Source organism: Stegostoma tigrinum, chromosome 1 (genome assembly GCF_030684315.1).
Source record: "Stegostoma tigrinum isolate sSteTig4 chromosome 1, sSteTig4.hap1, whole genome shotgun sequence".
Taxonomy (NCBI): Eukaryota; Metazoa; Chordata; class Chondrichthyes; order Orectolobiformes; family Stegostomatidae; genus Stegostoma; species Stegostoma tigrinum.
This window is the reverse complement of record NC_081354.1, coordinates 114,625,127-114,641,270: the sequence shown is the minus strand read 5'-3', so window position 1 is coordinate 114,641,270 and position 16,144 is coordinate 114,625,127. Positions and strand designations below refer to the sequence as shown.

At 39.1% G+C, this 16,144-nt stretch overlaps 1 protein-coding gene across 3 annotated transcripts in view; it reads right to left on the bottom strand.

Moving 5' to 3' along the window:
• Positions 1-1,128: 1,128 nt before the first annotated feature.
• Positions 1,129-16,144, bottom strand: part of slc7a2 (solute carrier family 7 member 2) — a 160,963-nt gene continuing 145,947 nt past the window's right edge. For all 3 annotated transcript variants that reach the window (XM_048546853.2, XM_048546837.2, XM_048546845.2), the window contains exon 12: positions 1,129-11,488. In XM_048546853.2, coding sequence (XP_048402810.1) covers positions 11,310-11,488 — 179 coding nt within the window. In that variant the 3' untranslated portion in view covers positions 1,129-11,309. The remainder of the gene's footprint in view (positions 11,489-16,144) is intronic.

Genomic DNA, 16,144 nt, shown 5'->3' with positions numbered 1-16,144 from the left:
TCTGGTGGTTGGAGTCATACCTGACACATAAGAAAATAGTTGTGGTTATAAGAGGTCAATTGTTTCAGCTCCAGGACATCTCTGCAGGAGTTTTTCAGGGTAGTGTCCTTGGAACAATCATCTTCAGCTGCTTCATCCTTGACCTTTCTTCCAGCATAAGGTCAGAGGTGGGGATGTTTGCTGATGGTTGTACAATGTTCAGCACCATGTGTGACTCTTCAGATGCTGAGGCTGTCCATGTTCACATGCAACAAGATCTGGACAATATCCAGACTTGGGCCCACAAGCGGCAGGTGACATTCACGCCACACAAATGCCAGGCTATGACCATCACCAATAAGAGACAATCTAACCACTGGCCCTTGACATTCAATAGTGTTACTATCACTGAATCCCCCCACTATCAACATTCTGGGGGTTACCATTGACCAGAAACTCAACTGGACTCACTATATTAACACAGTGTCTACAAGTGCAGGCCAGAATCTGTGGCGAGTAATTCACCCCCTGACTCCTCAAAGCCTGTCTGCCATCTACAAGGCACAAGTCAGGAGTGTGAAAGAATATTCCCCATGTGCCTGTATGAGTGCAGCCCCAACAATACTCAGAAAGCTTGACACCATCTAGGACAAAGCAGCTGGCTTGATTGGCATGACATCCACAAGCATTCACTCCCTCCACCGCCAATGCTCAGTAGCAGCAGTGTGTACTAGCTACAAGATGCACTGCAGAAATTCACCAAAGATCCTCAGACAGCACCTTCCAAAACCATGACCACTTCTATCTAGAAAAACAAGGGCATCACTTTCAAGTTCCCCTCCAAGTCACTCACCATCCTGACTTGGCAATATATCGCCATTCTGTCACTGTCATTGGGTCAAAATCCTGGGATTCCCTCCCTAATAGCATTGTCAACCCACAGCAGGAGGACTGCAGTGGTTCAAGAAGGCAGCTCACCACCACTTTCTCAAGTGCAACTAGGGAAGGGCAAGAAATGCTGGCCAGCCAGCGACACCCACATCCACAAATGAATAGAAAAAAAAGCAAATTCTGGTCTTATGGTGGAAAAAAAGATCATTTATGAAGCAGTTGAAGTTGGTTGATCTTACAGATATTTAGGAAGGTCGCTTATATTAGTTAAGGAAATTGGGCAGTCAACATGATTTGGTGGAAGGGAAATCATCTTTATCCAATCTGTTGAGTTTCTTTGAAGATGTAATAAGTACGGTGGATAGAGGGGCCAGTTCATACAACGTACTTCCATATTTCCATATCGAAGTTTATTACATAAAAACTCATGACGTAGATAGTAGCACATTGGCATGGTCTGAAGATTATAACAGGAAACAGAGTAAGCATAAAGGGTCTTTTTCAAGTTGAACAGGTGTAATGAGTGGCATACCACAGAGATTGATGCACAGTTTGTATAAATAAATCGGATCAAGGATGGATGGTACAGTCACCAAATTTGCTAATAACACAAAGATAGGTAGGAAAGACATAATAAAACTACAAAAAGTCAGTTTCCCTGCACAGATGCCGCAAGACTTGCTGAGTTTCTCCATGAATTTCAGTTTTTATTTCAGATTTTCAATATCCACAGTTCTTTTGTTTTCTTTTAGCACAGTAGGCTATCCTACTCAAGCTTCAGATAGATGTAGGGTCTCTTTCAGTACTCGATGGTCCCCTCCATGGTCAAGGACCCTAGGTTCTCATTTCCTATCTTGCCTTCAAAATATCCTTCCCTAGATAGGGGACCAAAACTCATCACAATATTCCAAATGTGGCCTGAGAAGATCCTTATACAGCCTCAGCAGTACATCTCTCCTCTTGTATTCTAACCATCTTGAAACGAATGCCATTTGCCTTCCTAACTATCATTTGAAATTGCATGTTGACCTTTAGAACCTAATCTATGGCTCCCAAGTCCACTTGCACTTCAGATTTCCAAAGCCTTTCCCTATTTATAAGTAGTCTGTGCCTGTATTCTTGCTATTGATATGCATAACCTCACATTTTATTCCATCTGATACTTCTTTGCCCTCTCTCCTAGTTTGTCCAAGTCCTTCTGCAACGTCCCTGCTTCCTCAACAGTATCTGTCCCTCCACCTCCCTGTGTTATCTACAAATGTGGTAAAAATGCCCTCAATTCCTTTGTCCAGATCATTATAACATGAATAGTTGTGGTCCCAACACTGATGCCAACAGAGCATCTCAATCTTTTGTATTCCTCTAGCACAGTGAGTAAGATGCAACAGCCAAGTTGTCACTGCAAATCAACTGAAAAAAATACTTATGGAAGAATCATAAAATATTGCAAAGTCTGGACAATTTTTGGGTTGAAAACCAGTCCTCTTAAGGATGGTCTCATTGTCAAACAGCTTGTTGGTTACAGTAAATACAGATTTAAAATAAAAGTCAGGATTGTTTGGGATTTGCATTTTGCATAAAGTTTAAGAATGATTGGAATATTTAATGAAATGGCTCACTGAGGCATATCACTAAGAATTAAGACTTCCAATTATATACATACTGTAGTTGGGCATTACCAAAAATGCGCACAGTTGAATCTAAGTTAGGGGTAATTTAAGATATTTTTTAACCAGCTAGTTTCTTTTTATTCATATAATCTTTGATGCATTTTTAAATATAAAATGTGCGAATTACATTTCCTAAAATGTAACTCATGTATCTAAACATTTTTTACCACAAGATTGTTCACTTGTTCGAATCCTAATATCAACAGCATTTTATCAGTAGTTGAACAGAACATTCATCTTCAATTTTCATCATTAATCTACAACAGAGTCAATACTACAGGCAACTGCCTTTGTGGAGTTTTAACATTCTCCCTGTGTGTGTGGATATCCTCCAGGCACTCTGGTTTCCTCCTACAGTCCAATGATGAGCAGGCTAGGTGGATTGGCCGTGATAGATTGCCTGTAGTGTATCGGGATATGCAGGTTAGTAGATTAGCCATAGGAAATACAAGGCTAGGGTAGGGATGGGTCTAGGTGGGATGCTCTTTGGAGAGTGAGTGTTGACTTGATGGGTTGAATGGCTTGCCTCCAAACTGTAGGGATTCTATGATTTTGCAAATATGGAATAATTGTATGGGGTGAAGTGGTTTAAAAAAAAACAAACAATTCTATGTTGAAGAGATGCTGCTTGGCCTGCTGTGTTCATCCAGCCTCTTGGAATTCTATGTTGAAGTTATCTTTCATTGTTACTGCAATATATTAGAAACACAGGTAAGCAATTTTGTAAAGCAACAAAGCATTATACATTCTGATAAAAGTCACTCAATTTTACAAGAACATGTACACAAATTCTTTAAAGCACAACAGATTAAGTTCAATTAATTTTGCATCATGTTATTTTTGTTGCTTTTTAGGAGGTAATTTGTCCTTAATGTCATTAGATATAAACTTAATAAATTATAAAAATAAATTATCTGATTAACTTTTCTCTGCTGATAATTGTAAATGGTTCAAATATTCAGTCAGTTTTTAAAAGATACTTTCCAAATTAGCCATCAAATGAAACCATTTTGTTAATTTAATTGCCAATTACTCTAACTCCTGAAGGCGTTACCTCCATCTTGAGTCAAGAACTGGGCACCCTAATGAGTTTTGAGAATATTATGCCAAAAATCAACGACTCAACACAGAATTGTTCTGAAAGACTAAGTTAATCAATGTTTATGAAAAGAGGACAAAATCAACATCAAAAACTGTGTTTCTTCTCTGTTAGTCAATGCTGACAGGACTGAATACTGCATTTTGTTCTTATTTAAGATTTCCAGCAATTTTTATTTACTTTTTTAAAATTCTTTATTAAAGAGGCCAAATGGTAATACCAAACATCAATGTTGATAGGCTATTTGACTGCAAGAGAATCATAGCTGAGTTCAGTTGAGTTTCCATCTGCCGGCCAGACACAATTTCAACAAAAGATATTAAGCAAGTTTGAGCAATGGAATTGCTGACCAGTTTTTAACACCCTGATTTGCATCTGTGCCAAGTGTATTTGTTGTTCTTTCACTGATTCAGAACCGCCAACTCTGCGTAAGTTGGAACTGAGCTTTGAACATCAATTTGATATACAATTCTAGGTATCATGGTTGTATTAGTGTCATCACTTGGTCAGCAGAAATTGAGGGTTCAGATGTTACACCAAAAACTTTGAGGCATAACTTACAGTGTTATTTTGGTGCAGTGTGAAAGAAAATTCCACTGGCAGACCACTAAGTCTGATTTGATCTCTCAGCAGGTGGCTCAGTTTTGAATATACTAAAATATCAACTGCTGTTTTTGGCATGAGATATTAAACTAAGACCCATTTAGACAGCAAAAAGTTCCCTTGGTACTTTACAAAGATCAGGTTTTGTTCTCTTGATGAACTTGCTGCATGCAAATTACCTGCCACATTTCTTGACACTTTGAAAGTGCTTTATTCTCTGTAAAGTGTTTTGGGATGTACTGAGGTCATGGGAGATGTCAAAGGAAACCGTTTGTATGTATATCTATTGCTCTCTATGCCATTCACTTCATTTGGTACCTCCTTCTATTAAGGAGAACATGCATCAATGATTTCTTGCAGTTAATATACCTCAACTACAGACTGCTGAGATTGTTTTTATAAGAAATTAATCTGGTCCAGCCAAGCATTATATCATTTGCATAATCAACAAACTACTTTGTGATAGTACATTGATGAACATGCTTATAATGGTGAGAGTTATAGCCTCAGGTTTGGATAATAATTTCAAATCTTGCTGGGTCACAGGTCTTATCTCTCATCAGAGGGAGCAACTGGTGGTGGTTTAATCTGAGGGTCACCATGCAAGTGCTGGTTGACATTGCTGAGCAAATGAACAATTTATCAATTCTTAGAAAAGCTATTAAAAACTGGTCTGAAGGATGAGCATTTTTGAAACTATGCAGAAATATTTGTGCATGAGTATATTTTCATCGATTTAAAAATACACAAAATCCATTTTAAAAATACTCCCAAATAGGCTAATAAAGAGATAACAAGGTGTAGAGCATCAGAGGAGCAGGAAGGCTGATGTTTCAGGCCTAGACCCTTCAGCATTTCTGAAGAAGGGTCTAGGCCCGAAACATCAGCTTTCCTGATCCTTTGATGCTGCTTGGCCTGCTGTGTTCATCCAGCTCTACACCTTGTTATCTCAGATTCTCCAGCATCTGCAGTTCCTACTATCTCTAGGCCAATAAAGAACCTTCTTATTCTTTGAGAATGTATGTGGACTTATTAACAGAACATTCTCAAAAAGGATTAAGCAGGTGAGTAGTCTTTAACAAGTACAAGGTCTGTGAATAACGAATAGGTAAGACATTCTTAATTCTCATTGTTTGATGTTCTTATACATTTTTTGCATTTAGGGTTTTAATAGACTAGAGTGTATCTGCCTGATCATTGGTAATTCATCAGTAGCTGCCCTTGTGTTATGATTATTTACATGATCTTCTTTTTGACATAGTTCTCTGCACAGTAAACTGTTGAAATGGATCATCTGCTTACTGTAGCACCAGTCTTACTTTTCCATTCTAGAATTGGCTGAATCTTTCTTGATTTCAGTAATTACTAAGAATAAAGTTTTACACCGTTAAACTTTTGGTTGACCAGCAGTAATTCTAAATAATATTTTTAGTTCATGCTTGGGTTTGAATTGCAATTGGGAATGTGACAGATGACACTCACCGATGGATTACTAGGGTCCTTGACAATAAACTGTCAGACATTCAGATTTCTGAGGAGTATTTTTTTCTGTTTCTTTTAATCTTTTGTTAATCTAACATAGTTCTTATCCCCGTGCATTACGTACTGTGTTTCACTTTCTGGGCAAGCAGGCAAACATTCCTGCTTAGTGCCAATGCCATTCTCTGAACTAGAAGCACTAACTGAAATTCCAAAATAAACCTCCCTTAAACTTCCCAAAACCAGTCCAACCTGTCTCTGCCTCCCTAACCTGTTCTTCCTCCCACCCCAAGCCGCACCCCCATCTACCTACTAACCTCATCCCACCTCCTTGACCTGACCATCTTCCCTGGACTGACCTATCCCCTCCCTACCTCCCCACCTATACTCTCTCCATCTATCTTCTTTTCTCTCCATCTTCGGTCTGCCTCCCCTTCTCTCCCTATTTATTCCAGAACCCTCACCCCATCCCCCTCTCTGATGAAGGGTCTAGGCCCGAAACGTCAGCTTTGTGCTCCTGAGATGCTGCTTAGCCTGCTGTGTTCATCCAGCCTCACATTTTATTATCCTCTCTCTCTCCCTTAAACTTTTCTCACTTTTGGTTAAAGTGCTTGTTCTTCTTTTCAGCTTTTCTTGATGGCATTTGGAGACTAGGAACTGATTATGCAGGAATCATAGGAATGTATCAACACTAGCACATACAGGAAAATTAGTTTAGAGTTAAATAAAAGTAAATCAATGTCTTCATACATACAGTAAATTTTTCTTCTCATCTTCTCAAAAGATATTATAATTATCAAGTATCCTTTGGTAAACATTTGCCTCATCAAGATTTTTCATCGAATAAAAGTTGATATAAAATAATTTTGCGTGCTGTCTTCTTGAAATAGTTCTGTTAAAATTAATCCATCAAAATACACTTAAAAATGTTGCCCTATTGTACAAGTAATGATTAAGCAGCATTGTGAGTGAATTACATTTTTACAAACTGTCTCTTAAGGTTTCAACAGTTTTATCAGATGCACAAATCCAGTTTACCTTGAGAAATAAAAAGGAACAATTATTCCTTTCTTCCCTATATATTTTGTGTTTCAGCACAACGAGCAGTGAAAACATTATTTATTACAAGCAGCAGATCCTGTTATGATAATATCATCCATTGCAAGACTTGCCAGTATCACTGATTATCATTCCATTTCAGGACAATGTAATATAATCAAATTAGCAAAGGCAAAAGACATTCAAACGTTTGAATTGGCAGACTCTTTTAGATGTAGTTCTCTATACATACAGTGTTGTGGCCTTCTTATTTATAATTAACAAGTAGTAACATTTTCACTTAAAGGTCATCAGCTACTTCCTAGCATGTTGGAACTTACCCACAACATGCATTAAAATTGTGAAGCTTCATCCAAAGTATGTTAAGGAATCCCAGACTCTACACAACAGAACTACAATTGAAAATAAAAGCAGCAAGTATGAGCAGTTTCTACTAATTTGGCAATTATATATGGAATGCACAGCACTTTGATAAAGAAATGACAAGATTTATCTTGAGAGTAACTTTTGCTTTTAGTGTGGGCAGTAAAGAGGTGGCAACCCCAGCCCACTAAACATTTCAGGCAAATTGAGCACAGGGTTTATAACAGTTAATTGATCAGCAAAAACAGTCAATCACTGCCGTCAAAATGAAAATTACATGCATTTTTACTGACCGCTTGATGTAAAAATTTACCATTTGGTTGACTGCTGACTTGCAAAATACAATAATGATCAATTTTCTAGTACCACTGTTACCACTGATGAAAAAAACGTCCCTTTGGTTATATGCCATGATTTAGAATATTCATACATATTAAAACAAAATTGTAACAGAAAAGAATCACTTTAACTACAGTTTGGGTCAGGTAGGGGGATTATAGAGACCATATTGCAAAGATTTTCCTGTCCCTACAATATTATCCCTGTCTACTACTTACTCCAAAGTTGTCAAAACTACTTCATTTGAGGCTGTGTTTAATTAACTTGATTGAGTTAATCTTTTGATGAAGTGACAGAAAGGATTGGTGAGGATTACGCAGTTGGCTGGTGTATAAAGACTTCTAAAGGACTTGGGCAAGAACATAGCAGGTGAAATATAATGTGAATAAATGAGGTGTTGCGAACATTGAGAGAAAAAAGCAGAAAGACATTCCTTAAGTAGTAAAAAGTTGGAAACTGCTGGCCTCTAAAGTGATTGAGTGGTATGGTGGTGATGTTACTGCATTGGCAATCCAAAACCCCAGCGTCCTGCTGGCATTAGTTCAAATCCCACTGTGAGAGGTGGTGAAAATTGAATTTTAAAGAGCTAGCTTAATGGTGACAATGTACCCAGTGTTGTCTGTTGCAAAAACTCATCTGGTCTGTATATGACCTTTAGGGAAGGGAATCTGTCATTGCCAGGCCCACATGTGACTCCAAAACCACTGCAATGTGACTGACACTTAACTGCCCTGCAGGTGATCAGGGATGAAAATCAATGCTGGCCTAGCCAGTGATGCCCATATCCTCTGAATGAATTTTAAAAATATAGGTGCACCAATTAATAAGGAAGAAAGCTGGCATGTTAATAACAAAAGAATTTGAGTACAAGTGCTGCAGTTGTTTAGATGCTTGGTGAGACCACACTAAATATTTATAGATAACAAAGTGTGGAGCTGGATGAACACAGCAGGCCAAGCAGCATCTCAGGAGCACAAAAGCTGACATTTCGGGCCTAGACCCTTCATCCAGAACACAAAATATTATGTCCAGTTTTGGTCTCCTTATTTAAAAATATGCTATGATTGAAACGAAACAGAGGTTTGCCAAATTAATCGTTTGGATAATGGGATGTTTATGAGGAGACATTGAGTAAAATTGGCCTGTATTCTCCACAGTTTTGAAGAATGAGAAATGACCTTACTGAAATTTACAAAGTTTCTACAGGGCATGATAGGGTTAATGCAAGTAGGATGTTTCCCCTAGCTACTGATTTTAGAACTAGGAGACATAATTTCAGTGACAAAAATTGAAATTGCTGAAAAGGCACAGCAGGTCTGACAGCATCTGTTGAGTGAAATCAGAGTTAACATTTTGGGTCAAGTGTGCCTTCCTCAGAATATTTGGAGTACCACATACAACTCCGGTCACACTGCCATGGGAAGAATGTTATTAATCTGGAAAGGGTGTGTAAAAGATTTAAAAGAATGTTACTGAGACTGGAGGGTTTGACTTATAAGAAGAGACTGGATAGGCTGCGACCTTTTTTCACTGGTGTGTAGGAGGCTGAGGAATGACTTTATAGAGGTTCATAAAATCATGAGGGGCATTGATAAGGTGAATAGCCAAGGTGTTTTCCCCAGGGTAGGGAGTCCAAAACTAGACGGCATAGGTTTAAGATGAGAGGGGAAAGATTTAAAAGTGCCCTGACAGGCAACTTTTTCACAGAGAGGGTGGTGCACATATGGAACAAGCTGGCATAGGAAGTGCCGGAGGTGAGTACAATTACAACATTTAAAAGACATTTAGACAGGTACATGGATAGAAAAGGTTTAGAGGAATATGGGCCAGATGCAGGCAAGTGGGACTAGTTCAGTTTCGGAAACCTAATCGGTATGGGTGTGTTAGGCCGAAGGTTCCATTTACGTGCTGAATGACTCCATGACACTATAAGTGGTTGATCTGAAAATATATAAACACCTGGGCTGAGGCTGTTAAGCAGTCCTTAATTGCTTTTTAGGGGTTTCAACTGGTGGTAGGGTGAGAAGGTCAAACAACGACTTACCCTCTGCAACTTAAGCTCATCCCCTATGGGAGGAGAAGGTTTTACCCATAGAGAATAAAAGCAAGGAAGTTTTGGTTAAGGTTTACAAAACACTGGTTTAGACTCAACTGGGCTTTAATGTCTGGAATTGGACATCACGCTCTAAGAATGATGTGAAGGACTCAGAAATGGTGCAGAAAATTTATGAGAATGGTTCCTGCAATGCAGAGCTCCAATAATGTGAATAATTTTGTAAAGCAGGTGTTATTCTCTCTACAGAATAGAAGGTTTGAAATAAAATTTTGAAGACATGTTCAAAGTTGTGAAGTGCCACAGAAGCTATTTCAATTAGCAGTGATAATGGGAACTGCAGATGCTGGAGAATCCAAGATAACAAAGTGTGAAGCTGGATGAACACAGCAGGCCAAGCAGCATCTCAGGAGCACAAAAGCCAACGTTTCGGGCCTAGACCCTTCATCAGAAAAAAAGTTCATCCAGCCCCACACTTCGTTATCTATTTCAATTAGCAGATGCTTTGAAAATCTGAAGCTGCTGATTTAAGAATGGTAAAAGGACTAACAATGATGTGAAGGAAATCTTTTTTATGTACTGAATGGTTAGGACCTGGAATGCACTCTCTGAGTGTGTTGATGGCAGACATTTTCATGGTTTTCCAAAAGGTAACTAGGTATCTTAAAAAAAATTGCAGGGCGATGGGGAAAAAGCATGGGAGCAGAATTAGTTGGGTTGCTTTTACAGATAGCTGACATGGGCATAGTGCTGCAACCACTTTAGAATTCATTTTTGAGCATCACAGCTCATTATTACATGATCCAAGAGTTTGGAGGTTCATGGATTTCTTTTCAGATTTTGTCAAATGAAGGTGATTTATAATCAGGAACTGAAAATATAGCACCACCAAAATGGATAGGAACATCTCTTATAAGGACTTAGGAATATTAAATACATTGTAAATTCACACAAGTTGCTTTCTACATATGATTTTGAACTTTAGAAGCATGTGTGGTTGTTTCACCATTTCATACAAACTTGCAACTGTGTGATCTGAAGCCCTTTGTTAGATTTTTAAGATCTAGTGGCTGCAATCTAAAATTTGCAGATATATGTGTTAACGGAGTTAACGTTTCAGAATACTTCAGGGTGGTATTTTTCCAAGTTTCCAGAGTTTAGTATATGGAGAAAATGCACATTTTTTGCTCCCCCCTTTTGTTTCTAAAAATGTGAATGTAAGAACACTCAGTAAAGTAGTGATTAAATGCTGCCGAGCTAGCTAGAGGGCCATATGGCCTACGCTTTCTCCCATTTCTTATGCTTTCATTTGTCACCTTCTGAATGAATGAAATAGCATCCACAGAACACTTTAATTTGGAGTTACAGAAAATCTTCCAAAGACTGTGATAAATGTTGCATTACACTGCCCGACTAGTTTAAAAAACACACACTTTTGCTGCTTTGCAGAAAAATGGAAATTAAAACCTTTACAGTCACCTGCCACCTACTAGATAATCTTTTATCAGGGCAGACATCCGATTGTTTCGGGAAAATATATTTTAGTTTTGATGGGACAAAGAAAATCTTGGTGTTACTGCACATGACCTGTAGATAATCAACAAACATTCAGTTCCCCTTTCAGTAATTTCAGGTGATCTGCTGCAAAACACTCAGTTATTAGTACTATTTATCTATTAAGAGTTTTTTTTCAAATTCTGAGACCAAAGTCAATACATTGCTCCTGATAACACAAAGATGTCTGATGTAGGAAAGTGGCACATTTCATTGCTGCTTAAAGCTGACATTCACTTGTCTTTTCATGTATTATAAACTGGTCAAGCTCAGTCGCCATTTCATTGTCGTCCATTCCTTCCACGTTCTTTGTGTGCTCAGTTTCACTGTACACTGATTCATCGTCACGGTGACTTTCCACACTATGTCTGATGCCATAACCAAAATAGATTGCAAATCCTTGAAGCAGAATAAAAATTATTAAATGGAGCAGACCATATTAATACGTCATTATTGATTAACAAGTTACATTGTAATATATTGGGCGGCACGGTGGCTCAGTAGTTAGCACTGCTGCCTCACAGTGCCAGGGACCCTGGTTTGATTCCACCCTCAGGCAACTGCCTGTGTGGAGTTTGCACATTCTCCCTGTGTCTGTGTGGGTTTCCACTGGGTGCTCCGGTTTCTTCCCACAATCCAAAGATATGCAGGTTGGGTGCATTGGACAAGCTAAATTGCCCATAGTGTTCAGGGATGTGCAGAATGGGGGATAGGTCTGGAGGATGCTCCATATGTTGGTGTGGACTTGTTCGGCTGAAGGGCCTGTTTCCACACTGTTGGAATTTCAACAAGATTGTAGTATGGTTTGATCTGCCTGTACGGCACCCAAAATGGCACTTTTCACAGTATCTCAGTACATGCGACAACAATAAATCAAATCACAATAAAACAAAAACAAAACTTTCTGAAATAACACAGTGTGGAGCTAGAGGAGCACAGCAGGCCAGGCAGCATCAGAGGAGCAGAAAAGTTGATGTTTTAGGTCGGGACCCTTCTTTATTTCTGAATGAAGCCTGGCCTGCTGTACTCCTCTAGCTCCACACTCTGTTATCTCTGACTCCATAATTGGCAGTTCTTACTAGCTGTGAGTGAGTCAAAACTTTCTGAGGTTTTCTTTATGAAAGACAAAAGTTCTGGAAGAAATATTCTGTATTTGGTAGCTCTACAAAATGATGAAATTTGACAGGGAGAAAAATCTGTTAATAGATTCAGGGAGGGTTGCGGTTTAGTAATGACACCCTTCTGTCTTTTTGTTATGTTTAGTGAACATTCCTTAAGTATAAAGGTTAGCGAAAACAACGTTTACACGTATGAATTGTTTACTGGGAAAGTTACAAAGAAAACAAAGGAATCTGTAAGACTGGCAAAATGATACTTTGGTTATGCAACATCATTACAGAATTCAGTCTTTAAAAATTTTAGAACCTCATCTAATTTAACGTGTATTGTTTTTCAACTATTCTAATAAATATGATTATATGAAAAATACATTGGATTACATTTATAACCAGCAGATGGCATCACAACTTGCAACTTAAACCAGCCAAGTGAAACTCTTATTTCTGGATATTGCTCTTCAGTAAGCTAGTCCATGTCCTCTAGCATTATACTTGTTAAGTCAAATTATGGTGACTGGCTATTACATTTCTTTGATAATTTTAAAAGAATCCTCTCTCTTTTCAGAACTTGATAACGTTTTTTACTTGTGTCAGCCCTCTTCTGGACCTATCTTATTTCCCCTTTCTATCCCCTGAAAAAACTACATATTTTGTTGAAACTTTTCATCTCATACTCATTATAACAATAAGTGTCAATGTTTATGAAAATGAATGATTATTCTGTATGAGAAGACAGTGATGATTGTTTGGGAAGAGGACTCTTGAGTGGTAGGGCCGTTGACATAGAGAGCACACGAGTTAGATGATGACTGGCAGCTAATTGTCAAACTTTATTTCAATTTTAGGCCAATCAGGTTGAATCTGATTGGTCAAGGAATTGACCAAGGATTGGCAAATGAACCAGACAACAGCTGTCATTTATTTTGCTAGGCTAAAACAGGCATAATGACTGTATATATACTTTCTGTACTAACATAAGTATCCTAAACTAAGTGCAGCTGTACCACATCGACAATCCTAAATTGGATGTCAGCACAATTTTTTGCTGACTCTGGACTGTTTACCAAATGTTGTTCCATCACAGAACCACGTACAAAATAGGTGACAGGCATTCTATGATTAATGTATAGCCTTAAGAAATCAATCAGAATCAACCAACGCATTTTAAAATTTATACAAATTTGGCTCTCATCTTCTAACTGGTACATATGCTTCTGCAAATCAGAGTTCACACACACTGACCATCCTCAATACTAATCCTCTGACAGTGTGGGACCTCCTCAGTATTGATCCTCTGATGGTTTGACACCTCTGCAAGATGGATCCTCAGGCAGTGTTGCACTTTCTCTGTACTGGCCATCTGCTGGTATGGTACATATGGACCCTCATACTCCCTCCGCACTGACCTGCTGATGGATCTGCACTCCCTCAGTACTGACCCTTTCACAGTCCAGCTCTCCCACAGCACCGACTCTGTAACAGTGTGGCACACCCCCGCAGTTTTTTTGACCCACACACAGCGGCAGTCCTTTTGTGCTGATCCTCAAATGGTGTGGTATTCCTTGAGCACTGAGACTCTAACAGCTGCACTCCCTCATTATTGGCACTCTGACCATGTGATACTTGTCCTGATCCTCTGATGGCCTGCACCAGCATTTGGGCTGGTAAGGTCTTGGGAAAATGTGGCCCTCCTTGGCTCCTATTGCAGGTTCATCAAGTTCCCACTAGCCATTCATATTCCAGTCAACTCCTATCTCTTAGACTTTGAACAATTAACTAAATCTTTGACTTTTTTGAGCTCCCATGAATGGCTAATAAAAGCATATTGTTTCAAATGTGTTCTATTTTATATTAGTGACCTTTACACACTTGTAAGCCCAAAGAATAAGGCTCCAAGTCTTATTGATGCCTGAATACCTGCTAAATGAAATAAAACCAAGTAATGGATATCATATTGTAGTTTCATGTCTAAAAAAAAAGTTTCCAGCTTTGCCTTTAGGCAGTCACTGTATTGGAAATCAGATAGACTGGCAGTGAAAATGAGAACACTGGAGCCTTGTGCTTCAACATTTACAAGATTTTGTTCAGACACACATTGTATTTATTTGGTGCATCTCCAACTAACAACTCAACTCTTCTTTCAAACTGCTCCTAAATGTGTGCACACAGTTGGCAATTATTGCTCCCAGAGATAATGGGAACTGCAGATGCTGGAGAATTCCAAGATAATAAAATGTGAGGCTGGATGAACACAGCAGGCCAAGCAGCATCTCAGGAGCACAAAAGCTCCTGAATTATTGCTCCCATATTGCTTAATCTTCCATATTCTCCATCCAGAAGGCCCATTCATTTCAAACAAAATCAAGTTACAATGCAAAATGTTAACTCTATATTAATTGGGTATTGCTTGTATTCAAGTGGTAGGCATTAATAATTTGGGCTCACAAGTGTGTAAAGGCCACTTACATAAAATAGGGGAGGTGCTGAACACCTTTTAAACTGTATGTTTTTATCAATCATTCATGAGAGCAGATGTTAAGGTGCTAAACTGGAACAATTTTGGGTCAATTGGGCAGGATCTAGCAGAGATCAACTGGGTGAGGCTCTTTGAAGGAAAAGAAATGACTGGCAAATGGGAGGCTTTTAGAAGTGTAATATCAAGAGTCCGGGGACAGTGTGCCCCTGTTAGGGTGAAGGAAAAAGCTGGCAGGTTTAGGGATCCCTGGCTAACGAGGGATACTGAAGTGCTGGTCAGAAAAAGAAGGTATCCACTGGGTTTAAGCTACCGGGCTCAAGTGAATCCCTAGATGACTACAAAAAGTGGAGGAGCACACTTAAGAGGGAAATCAGAAGAGCAAAAAGAGGGTATGAGATGGGTTTGAGATGGATCTGGCAGGTAAGGCTAAGGATAATCCCAAGAGGTTCTATAGCTACATTAAAGGTAAAAGGGTGGCTAGGGAGAGTAGGTCCCCTTAAAGATCAGCATGGCCATCTATGCATGGAGCCACAGGAGATGGGGGAGGTTTTTAATGAATATTTCTCCTCAGTGTTCACAGAGGACAGAATCATGGATGCTAAAGAATAAGAGAAACATGTTTCGGACCGCATACATATTACCAGAGACGAGGTGTTTGCAGCCTTAAAGTGCATTAAGGTAGATAAATTCCCTGGTCCTGATCAAGCCCATCCTTGGACATTGCAGGAGGCTAGGGAAGAAATTGCAGAGTCCTTTGCAGAGACTTTTGCTTCATCTTTAGTCACTGTTGAAGTTCCAGAAGACTGGAGGATGGCTAATGTTGTTCTATTGTGTAAGAAAGGTAGTAAAGACAACCCAGGGAACTACAGGCCAGTGAGCCTGATATTAATGGTAGATAGGTTATTGGACAGGATACTGCAGGACAGGATCAACCAACATTTGGATAGGCAAGGTCTGATTATGGATAGACAGCATGGACTTGTACGCAGGAAGTCATGTCTGACAAATCTTTTTGAGTTTTCCGAAGAGGTAACCAAGAGGATACATGAAGGTAGGGCAGTGGATGTTGTCTGTAGGGACTTTAGTAAGGCCTTTGACAAGTTCCCTCATGGCAGGCTAATCATGAAGGTTAGGCTGCATGGGATCCAGGGAGTCGTAGCTAATTGGATTCAAAATTGGCTCAATGGTAGGAAGCAGAGGATGATGGTGGAGGTTGTTTCTCAGACTGGAAGACATAGTTAAACTGGAAAGTGTGCAAAGAAAAGTTAAGAGGATGTTACCAGGACTAGTAGGCCTCAGTTATAGGGAGAGGTTGGCCAGGCTTGGACTTTATTCCTTGGTACATAGGAGAATGAGGGGTGGCCTTATTGAGGTGTATATAATCGTGAGGGGCATTGATAGGATGAATGCATATATTCTTTTTCCCAGTGATGGGGAATTGAAAACTAGAGGCCATTGGTT